The sequence below is a fragment of the Haliotis rubra genome, unplaced genomic scaffold, assembly GCF_003918875.1.
Source record: "Haliotis rubra isolate DU_JTF1 unplaced genomic scaffold, ASM391887v1 Scf244, whole genome shotgun sequence".
Classification (NCBI taxonomy): domain Eukaryota; kingdom Metazoa; phylum Mollusca; class Gastropoda; order Lepetellida; family Haliotidae; genus Haliotis; species Haliotis rubra.
This window is the reverse complement of record NW_025766492.1, coordinates 588,112-607,764: the sequence shown is the minus strand read 5'-3', so window position 1 is coordinate 607,764 and position 19,653 is coordinate 588,112. Positions and strand designations below refer to the sequence as shown.

The 19,653-nt window shown below is 42.5% G+C and overlaps 1 protein-coding gene across 1 annotated transcript in view; it reads left to right on the top strand.

Annotated features, from left to right (window-relative positions):
• Positions 1–19,653, top strand: part of LOC124278995 (oxysterol-binding protein 1-like) — a 48,358-nt gene that overhangs the window by 21,714 nt on the left and 6,991 nt on the right. Inside the window, 10 exon segments of the mRNA XM_046714791.1 lie at positions 311–555; positions 1,113–1,293; positions 7,677–7,776; positions 12,749–12,869; positions 13,443–13,688; positions 15,972–16,118; positions 16,120–16,230; positions 17,134–17,251; positions 18,085–18,284; positions 19,307–19,476. Coding sequence (XP_046570747.1) covers positions 311–555; positions 1,113–1,293; positions 7,677–7,776; positions 12,749–12,869; positions 13,443–13,688; positions 15,972–16,118; positions 16,120–16,230; positions 17,134–17,251; positions 18,085–18,284; positions 19,307–19,476 — 1,639 coding nt within the window.

The following is a 19,653-nucleotide window of genomic DNA, read 5'->3' as shown; positions in this document are numbered from 1 at the left end:
ACTGAATAATACCATACATATCTGAATGCTTATAAACCCATTTCTTTACTTAACAATAAATTTCAAATGATCATCATCATTGCTACAGTCATTTATTCTAAAAACATGTGGGCACACTTGATTTCTGAAAGGCACATCTAAAATATTTGTCTGGTGCCCTAAGGCACACTTAGAAAAAAAAGCATTTCTATCCCTGAAATGCTTTGTGAATCGGGACCTAGATTGGAAAAAAGCCAGTTATTGTCAATGATTTCAGGAACTTGAAGTTAGATAGCTCTCTTTATGTGTTGTTTTGAATCTTTTTCTCCAGAGAGTGACGAAGAGGAAGCTCATCAGCCCGATAAGTTTGAGCTGCAGAACACGCTGCGGACGCTGAACGCCAAGCTAGAAGACCTCAACACGTGCAATGACCTCATTGCCAAACATGGAGCAGCCCTTCAGAAGACCCTTTCAGAGCTGGAGCAGATGGACAGCATGACCGATGTGGCAAGCAAGCTGAAGGCCGTGAATGAAAGAGCAACTCTCTTCCGGATAACATCGAATGCCATGATTAATGTAAGCTGGACTGAAGGGCAGAACAGTTGCAGATGGATTTAGTAAATATTACTCACAAAAAGTTCAGGAACAGAAGTTATTGACTGATTCATTATAGATATATGAAAAGATCCAGTGGTTTTTAACCCGTTTAAAGGAATATGTGTATTGTAGGATGAGCATGGGAGGGCTTACATCAGCACACAGATCCACACAGTCAGTCGCTATTTGACCATTCAGTTTCCAAACTATTATAATGTTTTTCTTTTCATTCAGAAGTTATTGATTGAAGTGATGAAGATACATATAAAATTCAATAAGGGAACCTTCATGATATTAATTACATTATGCCTATGCCTTTGTAAGAAATATGTGATCATCCCATAGTCTTGAAAGTCTCTGTTGATTCCATACGTTCCACTTTCAGAAATATGTGATCATCCCATAGTCTTGAAAGTGTCTGTTGATTCCATACGTCCCACTTTCAGAAATATGTGATCATCCATTTGGAAATGTGTTGACCGTAGTCTCTGAAAGTCTCTGAAAGTGTCTATTGATTCCATATGTCCCACTTTCAGGCTTGTTCGGAGTACTACGAGTTTGCCCAGGTTCACGGCAAGCGGTGGCAACGTGTGCTGCAGTTTGAGCACGACCAGCGCCTCAAGCTAGAGGAGATGGTGGAGCAGCTGGCCAAGGACCAGGTGTCCCTGGAGAACAAGGCACGCAAATCACTGCAGAATGTCAAGAAAGAAAACCCAGGTAATACAAGTTTAGGAGACCCATTGGTTAGAATTTATCCTAAGCAGAGAACTGGCGAACAAATGGATCGCATCATCAGGGTCAGTTGGTTGATTGCGTGCCATAGTCACCTTGCATGTCATTAGTGTGTCATTAGCCTTGGTTCATTCACCAAGTTTCATGATGGATCCAACTCTTCTTGTTGGCACACAATGTTTCCCAAGATCGCACTGACATGTCTACCACCTCCACAGAATAGAAGATAGAGCATCTACCCGGAGAAATGTCAGGGGTTTGATCACACTCCGGTGCAGTGATGACTTAGCATAACATCACTGCTACTGGCTAATTTGCATATCACGTGACCGGACTTTCTCTTGTTTGTAAATAAACGCGCATATTCACAATATGAAGACACTGGCCTTGCACAAGCTTTTCGGTGCGCTCTTCATACTGTTTTACATTGTTACATATATATTCTTCCACAACTGCAACAGTAAGGTCTATGACAGTACATATTTAGATATCAAACTGGCTGCATCGTTTGTTCTCCGTCGGCTTCAATGACAGCACGTGGAGCCATACAACCTATGTAAACAAAGGATCGCTACGCAAATCGAAATAGTGTTACATGGTATCTCAGTAGACTTGCACTCTTAAAATGGGCATTTGTCCCAATTGGTATAGTCCATTTGACTTCATTTTAGACTGATGAATTGCTCACTAACACAAAATCTAATAATTGCAACTTGCTCTTAGAACAGCCAGGTAATAAACAAGCGTGTGCAGTGAAATTTCAATTTCAACTCACACACCTGGCTGTACTACGAGTAAGTGGTCCTCCCACGCAAGAAATAGCGAAAATTGACAACAAAATAATGATCGTTTGTTTAACAACTTTTTATTCGGGGTGACCAAAATTATGAGACAAATCATCAGAGTTGGTCTGTCGATTTCATGTGACTGTGCAAAATTTGGTTTTGTTGCAAATATTAGAATTTGTGTTCGTGAGAAATTCATCGGTCTAAAATGAAATCAAATGGACTATAGAAGCAGTCACTAATGCAAACATGATCATGCATGTTGTTGCATGAATACAATGAGTCATAAGTAAACAATGGACCTCATTTGACCTAAATACCTTTACTCTCTCTGGAAAAATACATTTCTTATAACAGCCTCTTTTCGAGGAGGACCTGTGATGATCCAGATTAGAAATGGTTTTCCGCAACCCATGTTTGTTATAAGAGACGACTGACAGGATCCGGTGGTCAGGCTCGCTGACTTTGTTGACACATGTCATCGTATCCCAATTGTGTAGATCAATGCTCATGATGTTGATCAGTGGGCCAGACTCAGTTATTTATAGACCGCCGCCGTAAAGCTTGTTACAGATTGTGGCGTTAAACAACTAATCAATCAATCAATCTTTGAGGAGCGGCGGTGGGGTGGCCTAGAAACCAAAAAAAGACTCAGTGATGTTTTTTCATGACGTGATTTAGCTGCACAGCAGATCTGGCCCTACCCCTGGTTTGCTTACATGTTACAACGTCTTAGACTGACCTGACTTAGCTTCATTATCAACTGTGACATGTTGCCTGACCCTGACATTCTGATAAGAACAATCAGCTGATTGACTTCCTCTAAAGACTGTTTCACACCAATAGATGGTTTCATGCATTGAATGTGAATGAAACTAACTGATGGTTTGCCATAGTCACACACAACCTGTATCTATAATTTAAGATAGGATGGATATTCTTAAAATACTTGCTTATGCATTGAAGGTGATGAAACTAGTTGAATAGCATATATCGATGGTCATGATGGTTATCACTGGATTATCTGGTTCAGACTCAATTATTTACATACAGTCGTCATACAACTGGAATGTTGCTGGGTGTGGTGTTAAGTAACAAACTAATCATATGGTCCTAAATTTGAATAAACAGAGAAAATGTCATTGCACTGCTATGATAGGATATGTGTGGGAGACAACACGAAAGGTTTTACTATGTCCAAAGGAGAACAAAATGTTGTAAGCTGATGTCTGGCATAGTTTGGGATGTTACGAAGTTCCTGCAATGATCACTGAAAGCTGAATAAGATCACAGGCCCTGAAAGCATCCATAAAACTTGGACATTCTTTCTCTTTGTAGGTAGAAGCATTAGAGTAGTCTATGTTCATGGGGATCTTCAACCTGGCTTGATCCTCGTACATCATACAATTCCTTATAAGATGGTATTTGTTGTTACCCAGCCTGATGCTTGGCAATACCTGAACAAGGACTAGTCCCCCTCCAAAACACACACACACACACACACACACACACACACACACACACACACACACACACACACACACACACACACACACACACACACACACACACACACACACACACACACACACACACACACACACACACACACACACACACACACACACACACACACACACACACACACACACACACACACACACACACACACACACACACACACACACACACACACACACACACACACACACACACACACACACACACACACACACACACACACACACACACACACACACACACACACACACACACACACACACACACACACACACACAATATCACACACACACACACACACACACACACAATAATATCACACACACACACATCACATCAATAACACACACACACACATATCAATAATAATAATAATCATCATAATCAATAATAACACAATACACAACAATACTACATCAATAATATCAATACACACACATACACATCACAATACACAATATCATCATCATCATCATCATCACTTACATCATCATCACACCTCTGATGCTTGGCAATACCTGGATGAAACAAGGACTAGTCCCCTCCTAAAACCCCCCACCCACCACACATACTCATTCATGCTGCAAGACAAGTACATTAATTTTGAATGGCATGTTGGATGTCACTTCACAAAACCTGACCTCATCTTTTCAGTCAGCAAGGTTAAGTTGAGGAGTATGGCCATCAAAACACTCCTCCAAGTGACTGTATTGCCAGCTATACAGAACCTTACAACCAATAAATGATTAATCATGGAAAATATTTCAGGACATATCTCTTGTTCCTAATTTCATAACTTATTTTTTTGAATGTGTGGAAATTGATACAAATATTAATTATTGAATGGACTTGGAGGGAATGACAGGGCTCCAGATAATATTTCAACATCAGGAGTACGTACTCCTTATTTTTTCCATATAAGAGTACTGGAAAACTTTAAGAGTACATATAGAGTACTGAATGGAATTTAATGGAGTACCAGTAATCTCGTGTTTCTTTTCATGTATGCACCACAACATTGCTACTCTTGTTTAAACAGGTCAATGAACAATAAAACAATACTTTTTTTCGGATAAATACGACTGTAAATGATTCTAAGACCGTACACCATTGCTGTGGTGCGTATCTGCTACTTTTTCCAAAATATGTCCTTCCGTATTTTGCATATTTTTTATCCGTACATACGCCGATACGGCCCCTATCTGGAGCCCTGGAATGACCTTCACATTTTGCTGACCTTTGTCTGAGGTCGTGGGTTAGTGCACGGAGAGTCTGAAACAGACTATAGCTGATAAACAGTTGTTCCGTCATACGAGACTCATCTATCACTAAACAATGGTCCAAAGTACTAGCTCCACTTTGGTCAGCACTGAGGCAGGGGAGGTAACTAGGGTTGATTACATAGACTCCCATGTGTATTGAGCTTGTTGTGGCTGACAGTGGATAACACAGTATGTTGATGTTAGGTCAGTATGTTCTGCAGACTTATCCCCCAGCCAACTTCCCCCTCAGGTGGTCACAATGGCACTGAGCTCCAGGAATGATATAGTCTGTATTGTTGACATGTGGTATAAATAAACATATGTTGTACACAGTTTGAGCACAGTAAGTAGTCTTACACTGGGGTCAGTTTGGTGCATATTTCAGTGACTTAGTTCATTACAAATGACATCTAAATATTTTGTACATTTGAATGTTTATATATTTATAAATAACATCTTTATTTCTATATTTTAATTTTTTAATAAAAAGAACCAATATGCACCGTGTTTTGTAATACAAACAGTGAATAACAGCGATTTTCTAAATCCAAACATCTCAAAAGAAATTAACAAATCTTCGATATACCATTATACCGGGAAATTTTCGAGGTACTAAAATTTTGAGGTTTGAGACCCCAGAGCTTTCGAGGTGATTTAAATTTCGAGGTTTTGGGGCCTAAAATATATAAATATTTTAAACAATTTTAATTTCGAGGTTAGAAGAAAGTGCCCAGAAACATGACTTACCGGATTAATACTCAGTGAACTATCGACAAGTAGCCAGTGATAACTGCCGTCTGATTGTTATAACTACCGGTATACCAGTCCATGGCAGAAATAATAGTAATGAAAACAACCCTTTGATCCTTTGTTGTGATAAATGACCCATGAAACACTCTGTCGGGCAGTGTTCAAACATGACGCATTTTTCTCTCAGACGATATTGTTTTTTAACAACTAACTATAAGCATGTATGATGGGTCTCTGCTGAAACTATGTTGTTGTTAGAAAGCTGACAACTTGACCTCTTTAGCTTAAACTGACCAACAGCACGGATGCCTTACAGCCCTAGGATGTTTGTGTAAACAATCCCCTTACAGATGCGATTCATCAAACCTGGCATCGCCGATGCGTCCGTTTGGCCAGAGAGTGACATCGAGTGCATTGACAGTTGGTTTGACTTCACATGTAACACACTGATTGATTTACCTATTTTTTATAATGCATGTTATTCTGACCAACAATTACAACACTATTAAATAGTCCTCGACACCGCATTTCTGTTGTTTGTTCATTCAGGCCGCTCAGGGTCACTGAACGTTAAGATTAGTTGTAGACAGGCATTAAAGAGTTAATGCGCATGTCAGGAAGTCATTGGTTGCTAGCAGTTGAAATGCTTATCGATAGGAAATCTAACCCAAAGGTTTGAAGTTCGGAAAATTCATGGATATAATATTTTCGAGGTTGCGCTTCTCTAACCTCGAAAATTAGATACCTCGAAAATTTCCGTATACGGTATTCATATTACTTTCCTGTCTTGGTGTGACAGGTTAACTATAAAAAAGTCAGGTGTTTTCTAAATTTCTTTTGAGTACTATATTTAATTCATCTGAGTAAGAAGCATCGGTTTTGATGGTTGTAGTAACAATTTAAACATGTTCACAACGAACAGTTTTTTCAATAAGAAATTTGCTTTCAGACTATATGGAATAAGTAGGCATGGTTCTGATTAATAGTTGTTGAACACCACTGGGCATTATTCCAGGTGTATGAAGGTGGCCTGTAAGTATCGGAGTCTAGACCAATGATACACATGGGACATTGTTGGGGACCACTGATACGCTATCAAACCAGTCACTGAGTGATCACCCAACCCATTAAGTCATACAATTAGCAAGGTTGCTGTGGACTAGTCTATCCTGGTAGTTGTTATATGAATAAGTTGACAGGGGTCAGCAGTTACTGAATGACTTGCCATTAAAAATGTGTTGCAAAGAGAACATATTTCTAAGACGCGAGCAGCAGAATCTCTTTCATCTTGGCGATCTCATTGGTCAAGTTATTGTAACTCCCATACTTGAGCATAGATTGTGACAGCTGTGGCGATAAGATCGCTTTGTGAGAAGAAATGTTTGCATGGTGTTGGTGGTAAGGTGAACAGTCTCAATAGATCTGGGTTAGAATTGTAAGAAACATACCTGTGAAGGTCCGGGTTAGAATATTGATCTTCAGTAACCCATGCTTGTCGTAAGAGACGACTAACGGGATCGGGTGGTCAGGCTCGCTGACTTGGTTGACACATGTCATCGGTTCCCAATTGAGCAGATCGATGCTCATGCTGTTGATCACTGGATTGTCTGGTCCAGACTTGATTATCACTGGATTGTCTGGTCCAGACTTGATTATTTACAGACCGCCGCCATATAGCTGGAATATTGCTGAGTGCGGCATAAAACTAAATTCACTCACTCACAATTGTAAGAAACAACTACAGGATTGGGTGGTCAGATTTACAGACTTATTGGATGTATATCATTGTATCCCTGTTGCATCGATTGGCACTTAAATGTTAATCACTGGGTTTTCTGGTCCAGACTGAGTTATTTACAGACCACCATCATATAGCTGGAATATTGTTGAATCTGACAAAACAAATAAACAAGTGGATCGTAACTCACATTAATACCTACCTACGGCAGTTGTAGTTCTGACATTGATCTGTGGAATGGGACCCTGGAACTTATTTTAACAATGAAACTCTTACCAAGGAATTGTGATTACATCCCCCTCTTCGATGCAGGCTCTAACCCATCTGACGATGAGGACTTCTTTGACGCTCTGGATCACCAGGTGGAAGAATTCGAAGTGGCGCTGCCGCATAATGCTAAAAAATCACACAGGTATGTGTTGCCTTTTCTGCATGTAGTGACAGCATCAGGAATGTTTGAAATCTCTGCATCTTGCTTTAAAGCATGTTGCTCTATGAACTTCCGCAGAGCTGTTCTTCGCGGTGATCCCATTGCTGCAGCTCTCGTAACTCCTGAACTTACAGATTTATGAAAGTCGTAGCAGTTTGGTCACTGCTTTGAATGGTACTCTGGATCTTTGTTTAGCTGTAATGAAGCTATGTTAACAGACCTTTGAGTGTTAAAAGTTATATTTATTTGGCATCCAGATCATCTTTGCCTTGCAATGTTTATTTTCATAGTTAGCTTGATTTAATTATTTTTAGGCTAATAATTATAATTATTTTTAGAGCATTAATTATTTTTAGGGTATTAACCATTATCAGGGACTTATCTAGAATTCCAAACTGCCTTTGACATGCTCCTTTGAAGAACCATCTTTATTTAGCTCAGTTTTAGAATGATTTAAAATTGTTTTTAAATTCACATTTTTTCAGTGAAATCGAAAACTAATTTTAAAACTCTTTATCATGTGTATTGCACATGTCAATAAAATGCAAGTCTCTTCAAGGCCAGTGCATTAGTTAAAGCTGTTGTAACATTAAATGTAATTCAAATGAATTGTTTTTCAAATTAAAGAGCCCATTTCTGGTATCTCCTGCTGTGGTATTGCTTGAATATTGCTCAAAGAGCTGTAAAATTATACTCACTAAACTTAGAAGTTTTTTCAGATATTTGCTGCAGGCTTGAGCATGAATACCAACCCCCGGCAGGCCTAGATAAATCCCTGTAATTATGTTAGCATCTGCAAAGATAATCGTCCGTTGTTCTCAATACTGAATAGGTGTATGTCACTAGACCTGCCGTGTCTCTGCCATGATGATACTCCAGCCCTCACAAACCTACCATTTGTCACATCACCATGGTGTTATCTCACCGTGGTGTTACTTGTGTTGCCCAGCAATAACATACCATGTCATCTCCATGTTCTTCCTCTCCCTTGGACATGCAGAGCAGAGTTTCTGTAAGTGGAGTTTGTAGCTTTACGTCGTCCTGTTGTCTCTCTCCTTGTCCTCTCTCCTCCCTCTCTTCTCTTCCTATGTCTTGATTTATTAGCTGTAGTTTCATGCTTGCTCACAGAGCAATGCTGTGTATCATCTTTGTTGGTTTACAGTGGTCTAGTTATCTCACTCAAGGTTAAAACATAGTTGTTGTATGAAATCATATTGGTCGTTCACCAGCTATGTTTGTTTGTAAAAATATTGGCCGTTCACTTGCAATATTTTGTTGCTTGAAAATATCGGCTGTTCACTTGCAATGTTTTGTGGTTTCAAAATATCAGCTGTTCACCAGCAATGTTTTGTTGTGTGTTTTCAGTTTAGCTGATGGGGGTTTTAGTCTTTGCCAGCTCATCATCCTCAGGGTGTATGATTCATTCTGTCCAACTTGTTTTAAGACAAATTGAATAGTGACCGCCACTGTGGTCTAGTGCTCCTGTCTGAAGAGTGGACGGTCATAGTTTTATACCCATGGCATGCCGTGGTTACCTGGCCCAGCTCACCACATCAGTGGGCTGGCATGCCGTGGTTACCTGGCCCAGCTGTCCACATCAGTGGGCTGGCATGCCGTGGTTACCTGGCCCAGCTGTCCACATCAGTGGGCTGGCATGCCGTGGTTACCTGGCCCAGCTCACCACATCAGTGGGCTGGCATGCCGTGGTTACCTGGCCCAGCTGTCCACATCAGTGGGCTGGCATGCTGTGGTTACCTGGCCCAGCTGTCCACATCAGGGGGCTGGCATGCCCTGGTTACCTGGCCCAGCTGTCCACATCAGGGGGCTGGCATGCCGTGGTTACCTGGCCCAGCTGTCCACACAAGTGGGCTGGCATGCTGTGGTTACCTAGCCCAGCTCACCACATCAAGGGGCTGCATGCCGTGGTTACCTGGCCCAGCTGTCCACATCAGTGGGCTGGCATGCCGTGGTTACCTGGCCCAGCTGTCCACATCAGGGGGCTGGCATGCCGTGGTTACCTGGCCCAGCTCACCACATCAAGGGGCTGCATGCCGTGGTTACCTGGCCCAGCTGTCCACATCAGTGGGCTGGCATGCCGTGGTTACCTGGCCCAGCTGTCCACATCAGTGGGCTGGCATGCCGTGGTAACCTGGCCCCCTCTTACCACATCAGTGGGCTGGCATGCCGTGGTTACCTGGCCCAGCTGTGCACATCAGTGGGCTGGCATGCCATGGGTTACCTGGCCCAGCTGCTGTACATGCACATCAGTGGGCTGGCATGCCGTGGTTACCTGGCCCCTCTGTACCACATCAGGAATGCTGGGTGTCATGCCGTGGGCTGGCATGCCGTGGTTACCTATATGGCCCAGCTCTGTACCACATCAGTGGGCTGGCACCTTGAAGGTATTTTATGGCATTGATCCAGGCTAATACATGCATACCATACACTCCTGCTTGTGTGTCACTGCATGTTTGCCATAATCTGGAATGCATTACAGATACATCCCAGGACTGCTGTACATGTGTCAAAATTTCACCACCAACTGTACATGTGTCATAAAGAAGGAAATATTTACAAATTGAAACGAATTGGAATACTTTCTGTCCCATTTATACTGCCTCACTCATCCTGGGAATACATGTACATGTGTCAGATATACACCAGGAATACTGTACATGTGTCAGATATACACCAGGAATACTGTACATGTGTCAGATATACACCAGGAATACTGTACGTGTCAGATATACACCAGGAATACTGTACATGTCATACATCCCAGGAATGCTGTACATGTGTCATATATACACCAGGAATACTGTACATGTGTCATACATATGCTGTACATGTGTCATATATACACCAGGAACGCTGTACATGTGTCATACATCCCAGGAATGCTGTACATGTGTCATACATCCCAGGAATGCTGTACATGTGTCATATATACCCCAGGAATGCTGTACATGTGTCATACATCCCAGGAATGCTGTACATGTGTCATACATCCCAGGAATGCTGTACATGTGTCATACATCCCAGGAATGCTGTACATGTGTCATGTATACATCCCAGGAATGCTGTACATGTGTCATACATCCCAGGAATGCTGTACATGTGTCATACATCCCAGGAATGCTGTACATGTCACATGTGTCATCCTGTACATATGGGTGATATCCCAGTAATTCTGTGTATATGTTACTACAAAAATCATATTCATGAAATACAGCATACACTATTCATAGAGCATGCAGTATATCTCATCGATCAGGTTCATTAAAAGCATGATACTTGTATCAACCCACATATCCATGGAACATAGCTTCCAAAATTACCATCCTTCAGCTGTGCCATATTCTGGGACTTCTTGCACCTCGGTCTGTATAGACTGTGCAACATTTGACAACTATCCAATTAATACTGCATCAGTCAGTGAGTGAGTGAGGTATATAACAGTATGCCAGTGTGGCACATTCTTGGGCTTCCTGCACCTCGGACTTTTGCGCAGGAAACCACTGACTGCCTGTCCCTGGATGTCTCTCCTGGCTAGAAGTCTGTCAGTTGCCGTCAGTACTCCTCTGTATTGTTGTCACTGTGGAGTTTGCTCCTACTCAACCACAGGGTCATTGAAGTGCGTGATGTCACAGAATTATTTCCTCTTAGGTCATGTGTTTGTGTGTTTCACTTGACATCAACTCTACCCTCCCTGAAGGCAGTCATTGATAACAGTTTTATTGAATGGTGAGTTGGGGTACCTGACACCTCTGAGAACCCTTCCTTATTAGTCTGTTCATTCATTCAATGTTGCTTTAGCCTGTCATTGTTTATTGCTGTTTGTGGACAATAATGTCTAGTGTAGAACTCTTCATTTTTACAGGCCGGTTAGAGTTAATCTTTTTTCTCATGAAATGGGAATCAGGGAGTAGTTTTAGTCTTTACATCACTCTTAAAATATGGGATAATGTGTTTTGTTTTTTTTAAATGATTGTATGCTTTCAGAACTGTATGGTATTTTTGTAATTCTACAGATTGTGAGACATCAATATGACAACTAACCCCAATTTTGTCAAGCATGTATGTTATTTGCACAGAATTTTTTAATGGCTAACTGTTGTAGAAACATCTGAATCTTAACTGTCAGTTATCTTGAAATAAATATTTAACATTTGAAAGCACCAATTTGAGACAGTATGTCTGAGAGAAAAGATATATAATTTAATTTGGCCTGATTGTTGTCCTGAGAACGTTGTATTGCTTCACTCAGTAGATGATGAATGACACTTGTAGCTTGGCTTTAATCTCATTGGTTAGTCACAGGTAGTTGTAATTGTTTTTGTTTTCAGGAAGCGATTGTTAATGACACCAGTTCTTGCAATAAAAGGTCATTTCCTGTTTCTGATTCTTGGATTATTGAAGAACAGGATGCATATTACTTGTTTGACCAGTTCCTGATTTTGAGATTGTAGCTAAACATGCATGTGTACTGTGGGGTAGCAGTACACAGATCCGTTATACTTCCTGTTTTAGAGCATGTTGCCTTCATCAAGTCTTGTGTAATAGAGGGGCGGTGGTGCAGCCTTGTGGTTAAAGTGTTCGCTTGTAACGCCCAAGACCCGGGTTCGATTCCCCACATGGGTACAGTGTGTGAAGCCCATTTCTGGTTACCCCACCGTGATATATCTGGAATATTGCTAAAAGCGGCATCAAATTAAACTCACTCACTTTAGTTGATTACCTGTCTTGATAGCCCACTCGCTTGTATCGTTGCTCACGGTAGAAATCTCTGTACTCTCTGATCAAGACATTTTCCACCATATAACTGGAAGACAGCTGAATGCAATACTGCATGATAAACAAATATTAGGACAATGATCTTAAACATGACATTAAAGCCCAATATGTGTCATGACCACATTGACAGAAATTACACATGTATGGCTGCTTGTTTCAGACGCACAGACAGCGACTTCAGCATGGAGAGCTACAACAACGAGATGTCCAGTGAGTCCGAGTCAGAGACTGGGGCCCCGGGGGCCATTGTCATCACCACCAAGACAGACTCGCCCCAAAAGGTGGGTTGGAAGATAAGTTGATGGAGACAGTTCTGATCTGGGCATTTCTTGTGTTATGAAATCCATTCTCGGTCAGAATGTGTCACAGTCACCTTATTTGACAAAAAGTGATTTGACATGAAACCACGGGTTCGATTCCCCACATGGGAACAATGTGTGAACAATGTTTTAGCAGCCTAAAACCATGCTCACTCACTCTTGCTGGACAACGGTTAAAGGATTTATGCTGAAACGTTGTCAGAATACACTAAAAGGTTGTCCTCCGTGTGGCTTCTTGCCTTAACAGTTGCCGGAACTTGGACCACAAGTGTCATTCTCAATAGCTGTGATATTGCTGGAATATTGCTAAAAGTGCCGTAAAACTGAACTCACTCACTCACTACAGATATTGATGCTGTTATTAGTCTTTCTAGCTGAGCTTTTACAGTTTTAGACCTGAACATACGGAACTAGTTGCTCCAGTCCAGACTAGAACTAGAAAGTGCTGTTGAAAGGACTTGCATCCAGCTTGCTGGGATGGCCTCTTGTCCTGACTCTCGTCTGCAACTGAGTCGTGTTTGTCCGTCGTTGTAGATGGACGCAGTATCCGTTGTGAAGGGAGAACACAGGCGACCTCCAAGTCACGACAAATCCCGAACACCAACATCATCCGTATCTTATGATTCCCAGAATCCTTCATCTGCTTCCGACTCCTCCACCGAAGTGGTGCCAAAACGTGTTCGGCGACGCAGGATCCAAGACAAGCCCAACTTTAGTCTGAACCTCTGGAGCATAATGAAGAACTGTATTGGTCGAGAACTGTCCAAGATCCCTATGCCTGTAAGTACTGTGTCATCCTCTTTTGTCACACCAAAGACCCGGGTTCGAGTCCCCACATGGATGCAATATGTGAAGCCCATTTCTAGTGTCCCCCCGCTGTGATATTGCTAAAAGCGTTGTAAAACCATAGTCACTCACTCACTGACACCAAACAAATTATAAGGTGGTACCTTGATTTCTTCTTTGAGTGGCATTGTAGAAGTTGGGAAGTACAATATAGAACAAACTTTATGGATAACAACTTCTTTTTATGTATATATATAGTATATATATAATACCCCCTTCTTCATGTCCCATTATGCTTGACAACGGTACAAGAATCTGTATCGAAACGTCACACTCACGAATAAAAAGAAGTTGTTATCCATAAAGTTTGTTCTATATGGTACCTTGATTGTTGCTTGGTAAAAGTAAAACAAGGATTGGTCAGCTCAGTCAATATGTATACAGTGAAACCTGTCTGTACCGGGACCCCATGGGACCGAAATAGAATGCCGGTTTAGACAGGGTGCCGGATTAGACAGTGACAATCATTTTCCAACATGACTGCCATTTACACTGCAGGCAGTCAAAAACCATTCATGTCACTCACTTGAAAACAGTTAATGCAATCCATCAGTGTTTAGAAAGCATAACTGCCGTAATCCTACGAGCATTTGATTCACCATGCAATCACTACTTCCTGATTATCTAGTGTGTCGAGAGGAGTGTATTGGATTACGGGTCCTTGATTGGACTGCTCATACCCATGCCGGTTTAGACAGTGTTATTTACAGTTAAAATTGCTTTTTGGGACCGGAATGTCGTGCTGGAATATGGAATAGACAGGTGCCGCATTAGACAATGTTTTAATGATCATAATATCGTTGTAAAATGGTGGGACCAAAATGTTACGCTGGTTTTGACAGTGTGCCGGATTAGACAGGTGCCAGTGTTGGCAGGTTTCACTGTTCTGTGGATAGGGTATCCTTGTCAAATTGTACCATGGTGTCTTAGTGAGTTGGCACTATAAAACCAGCCCTGTCTGGACAAGCACCAGCTGATATGCACACATGTGATTTCACATTGCAATATGAGTGCAGTAATGTTGAAGGTAATTACCCCATCTCACACCTCCGGAACTAACCCATGCATCATCAATACAGGTTTGCATGTTTCTCCACCACCTTAAGCACATTTAACCTGTATACTGTGTATTTTAGTGAGGCTTGTAGATATTTTTGTGAGGTTAGGGAATGAGGCCATTTTGTACTAATGGAAAGGCAAATGAGCTGTCTTTCTTGCCGGGGCGGTGGGGTAGCCTAGTGGTTAAAGCGTTGGCTCATCACGCCAAAGACCCGGGTTCGATTCCCCACATGGGCACAATGTGTTAAGCCCATTTCTGGTGTCCCCCGCCGTGATATTGCTGGAATATTGCTAAAAGCGGCGTAAAACTAAACTCAGTCAGTCAGTCAGTCTTTTTGCATGAGCCTTATTCAAATATTGCCTAACACTGAAGCGGTGGACAGAGCAAATAGGTACAAGGTTAGAGCCCATTTTGTCTAAAAATATGGTCGTTTGTGCAATGTAATCTGAGAGCATATTGGTCCCAGTCATGCTTGAACCAGGCAGTAGTTTGTTTCAGTGATTTAAACTGGAACGTGCACCACAAACAGCTATGTATTGGGAATGTATTGGGATGGTGTCTTGATTACTGGTATATTTTTGTGGGGAGTGGTCGGCAAGCTGGCTAAGGCGCCAGGCTAGTGATCCAGCGAGGTTGAGGTGTCGGGATCGAGCCCACCTGTGACCGGGTGTAAAAACCTTGGAGTCAACTTTGTGTGCAGACTCTTTCAGTGTTGTCACAACCCCTAGTGTACAGTACACAACCCTGTGCACTTAAAAGAACCCACGAATCAATCCTTGGTATATGACCAGATGGTGGCCACATGAATATGTGCAAACACCTAGTTGCAGGTACAGCAACATGCAATAAACTTGGATAAAGTACTGTGACTATGTGTCCCAGTCCACCCAGCTGTCAATGGGTACCTCGTAAGGATGACAAAGCCGCAATAACTCGGTGCGCCTAGTGGCTGCAAGAGTTGTATGCTCCCCGGAGAGTTGAGATTGATAATACAATGTGCCGTTGAGATTGACATCCAATGATCGTGGGGAAAAACAATATCATCGCCTTGAGCATTTACTAGTTGTGTGGATATGTGCGCTATATAAATATCCTATAATAATAAAAATAATAATGTTTTAATGAAAGACCAACACCTAATTCACTTCCTGTTTCAGGTCAACTTCAACGAACCCCTCTCCATGTTACAAAGATTAACCGAGGAGTTTGAGTACACGCATTGCCTGGATATGGCAGCGCAGTGCGAGGACTCCGCCGAACAGCTGGCCTGGGTGGCCGCGTTCATGATATCGGCGTACGTAATTGGCGTACGCCACTACACTCAGTCGGACAGGAAAGCCCTTCAATCCCCTCTTGGGGGAGACCTACGAGAGTGATAGGATGGATGACCTGGGATGGAGGTCTATTGCAGAGCAGGTAACCCATGGATACAATATATGGATGGATGCATTATTGGCTGCTGTCGTCCTCATCCATATTCTGAATTAATTGCTAGAAAGGCTCTCATGCTGGTTGTATGATAAGACTAAGTACTTGGGTTCTGATAGGGTGTCTATCACCAGTAAATAGTCAACTAAATTTGGGGCCTCTAGTCAGTGGTCTCCATATTTTCGTTTTAGTAAAAACGTCATGAACAGGGTTTTTTTCATCATATTAGTGAGTAAAAATCCTCGCAAACTGTAATGTAAAATGCAAAATCATCAGTCTGTAGGGATACATGGGGGCAACTTGCTCTGTTTCTGTTTTACAACTGGGTGTATGTCATTAGCCCTCGCATTATTAACTGTAAGACTTTTATAAGATTTTAGCATGATTATGTTGCAGTAAATTTTGTATTTATGCAAAGCAGTTTTTTTGTGATTTTATGTTTATCTTTTACAATACACATTTGACTCATCTTTCTTTTACAAAAGTGTTCAGCTGTTTGATGCTAAAACAATACTGTGCTGACTTGAATTCCTTTCGGATGCCAGAAACCCAAGAACATGGGTTGAATCCCTATATTTCTAAACCTGTCAGCGCAGTTTCCCATGCTCACGTGCGTCACTTCAAACTTTCCTATTACATTAAGCTGACACGCTGTGATATACCTGGAATACTGTTCAAATCTGTCTCACAGTTCCACTCACTCACTCACTCACTCACTCACTCACTCACTCACTCACTCACTCACTCACTCACTCACTCACTCACTCTCACTCACTCACTCACTCACTCACTCACTCACTCACTCACTCACTCACTCACTCACTCACTCACTCACTCACTCAACTTCCAAGCTAGCAGGTTTCAGCATGTTCAGCGTTTTGTGTGCTACAGGTATCCCACCATCCGCCCACATTGGCCGTGTATGGAGAGGGGAAGGAGTGGAATTTGTGGCAAGAGTTCACCATGACAAGCAAGTTCCGTGGCAAATACCTACAGATTATACCCATGGGTGAGTCCAGAACCTCTAACACTTGAACTATGTCAGCAGAACCATTAAATATGGGATTTGTATCTTTACAGTTTTACAAATGAATGCCTTCTGTGATTTCGCTGAACTAGCCTGTTAATCCTCAAAGGCATTTTGTACCCGTGAAGGTCCAGGTTAGAATATTGGTTTTCAGTAACCCATGCTTGTCGTAAGAGGTGACTAACGGGATCGGGTGGCCAGACTCGCTGACTTGGTTGACACGTGTCATCGGTTCCCAATGGTGCAGATCGATGCTCAGGCTGCTGATCACTGGAATATCTGGTCCAGACTCATTTATTTACAGACCACAGCCATATAGCTGGAATATTGCTGAGTGCGGTGTAAAACTAAACTCACCCACTCAAAGGCATTGTGAAAGTGTAGATAAGAGCATCTCTTTTGTTATGCAGAAAGTTTTGTGCTGATCATTTGGTTATAATAATAATAGTTATATATAAAGCGCCTGTTTCCACACACTTTGCATGCTCAAGGCTCTAAGACATTACCATGGATAAACCCAGCCGAGAAGGGTACCATTCATATGACTTGTCCCACCGGGTACCCATTCACTGATAGATGAACAGAGCCAATTTATGAACAAACCCAGTTGCCTGAGGTGAGACCACATGTATCATGTGTGCTTCGTTGTGGGGCAGGACTGAAGTCCTACCATGACCAATGTTGCTTAACTTCAACTGATTTGTGACCTGGGCTCAATGCACAGGACCACACACCACCACAATGGGTCCAGACTAAATAATCTACAGGCCTGAATCATAACTGATCGTATTGTCAATACCTTCATTCCTGTCCAGGCATTGCCCACCTGGTGTTTCCCAAGAGCGGCAACCACTACACGTGGCGCAAGGTGACAACAACGGTGCACAACATCATCGTAGGGAAGCTGTGGGTGGACAGTCATGGGGAGATGGACATCACGAACCATCGGAATGGGGACAAGTGCCATCTCAAGTATTCTGCATACAGCTACTTTTCCAGGGAAATTCCCCGCAAGGTGAGTAGTGGGACTGGAGGGTTGGTTGCTGTGTATTCCCTGCATGGTGAGAAGCAGGATGGGTGGGTCTCTGTTATTCCACGCAAGGTGAGTAGTGGGAATGGAGGGTTGGTCTCTGTTATTCCCTGCAAGGTGAGAAGCAGGATGGGTGGGTCTCTCTGTTATTCCATGCAAGGTGAGAAACAGGATGGGTGGGTCTCTGTTATTACCTGCAAGGTGAGAAGCAGGATGGGTGGGTCTGTTATTCCCTGCAAGGTGAGAAGCAGGATGGGTGGGTCTCTGTTATTCCCTACAAGGTGAGACGCAGGAATGGTGGGTCTCTGTTATTCCCTACAAGGTGAGACACAGGAATGGTGGGTCTCTGTTATTCCGTGCAAGGTGAGAAGCAGGATGGATGGGTCTGTTATCCCCTACAAGGTGAGAAGCAGGATGGGTGGGTCTCTGTTATTCCCTGCAAGGTGAGAAGCAGGATGGGTGGGTCTGTTATTCCCTACAAGGTGAGAAGCAGGATGGGTGGATCTCTGTTATTCCCTACAAAGTGAGACGCAGGAATGGTGGGTCTCTGTTATTCCCTGCATGGTGAGAAGCAGGATGGGTGGGTCTCTGTATTATTCCATGTAAGGTGAGAAACAGGATGGGTGGGTCTCTGTGTTATTCCCTGCACTGTGAGAAGCAGGATGGGTGGGTCTCTGTATTATTCCATGTAAGGTGAGAAGTGGGATGGGTGGGTCACTGTGTTATTCCATGCAAGGTGAGAAGTGGGATGGTTCTCTGTCATTCCATGCAAGATGAAAAGTGAGATGGGTGGGTCACTGTATTTTCAGATGTTGGAGTAATAGTGCATTTACAGGTTGCAAATGAAAAGTCCTTATAGATCATTGAGGTATCCTAGTGGTTAAAGCATCTTGTCATACCAAAGATTCCCCACATTACAGGGTGCCTGCTATTTGTTAGAGTTTTCATCTCTTCTCAGTCACTCTCTCTCACTTCTGAGCCCCACTCACTGCCTGTTCTGTGTGCAGGTGTCGGGCGTGGTGACTGATGCATCCGGCAAACCCAAGTGGGTGATGACAGGGACATGGGATTCCCAGATGGAGGGAGCCAAGGTGGTGAAAGTCGAGGAGTCCAACAAGGGCAAGCCGGTGTTTGAAACAGGCCCACATAAAGTCATGTGGAAGGTTAACAAGCCAATGTATGTATACCGCATAATAATGTGCACATTGATAATGGAAAATCCATGATTAGCATGCTTTAAGATTTACTATACTTCCCAGATCAATACTAAACACATGACAATAGCTGAGTGAAGTAAGGAAGGAAAACAACAGGGCTCCAGATGCGGGCCGTATCGGCGTATGTACGGATAAAA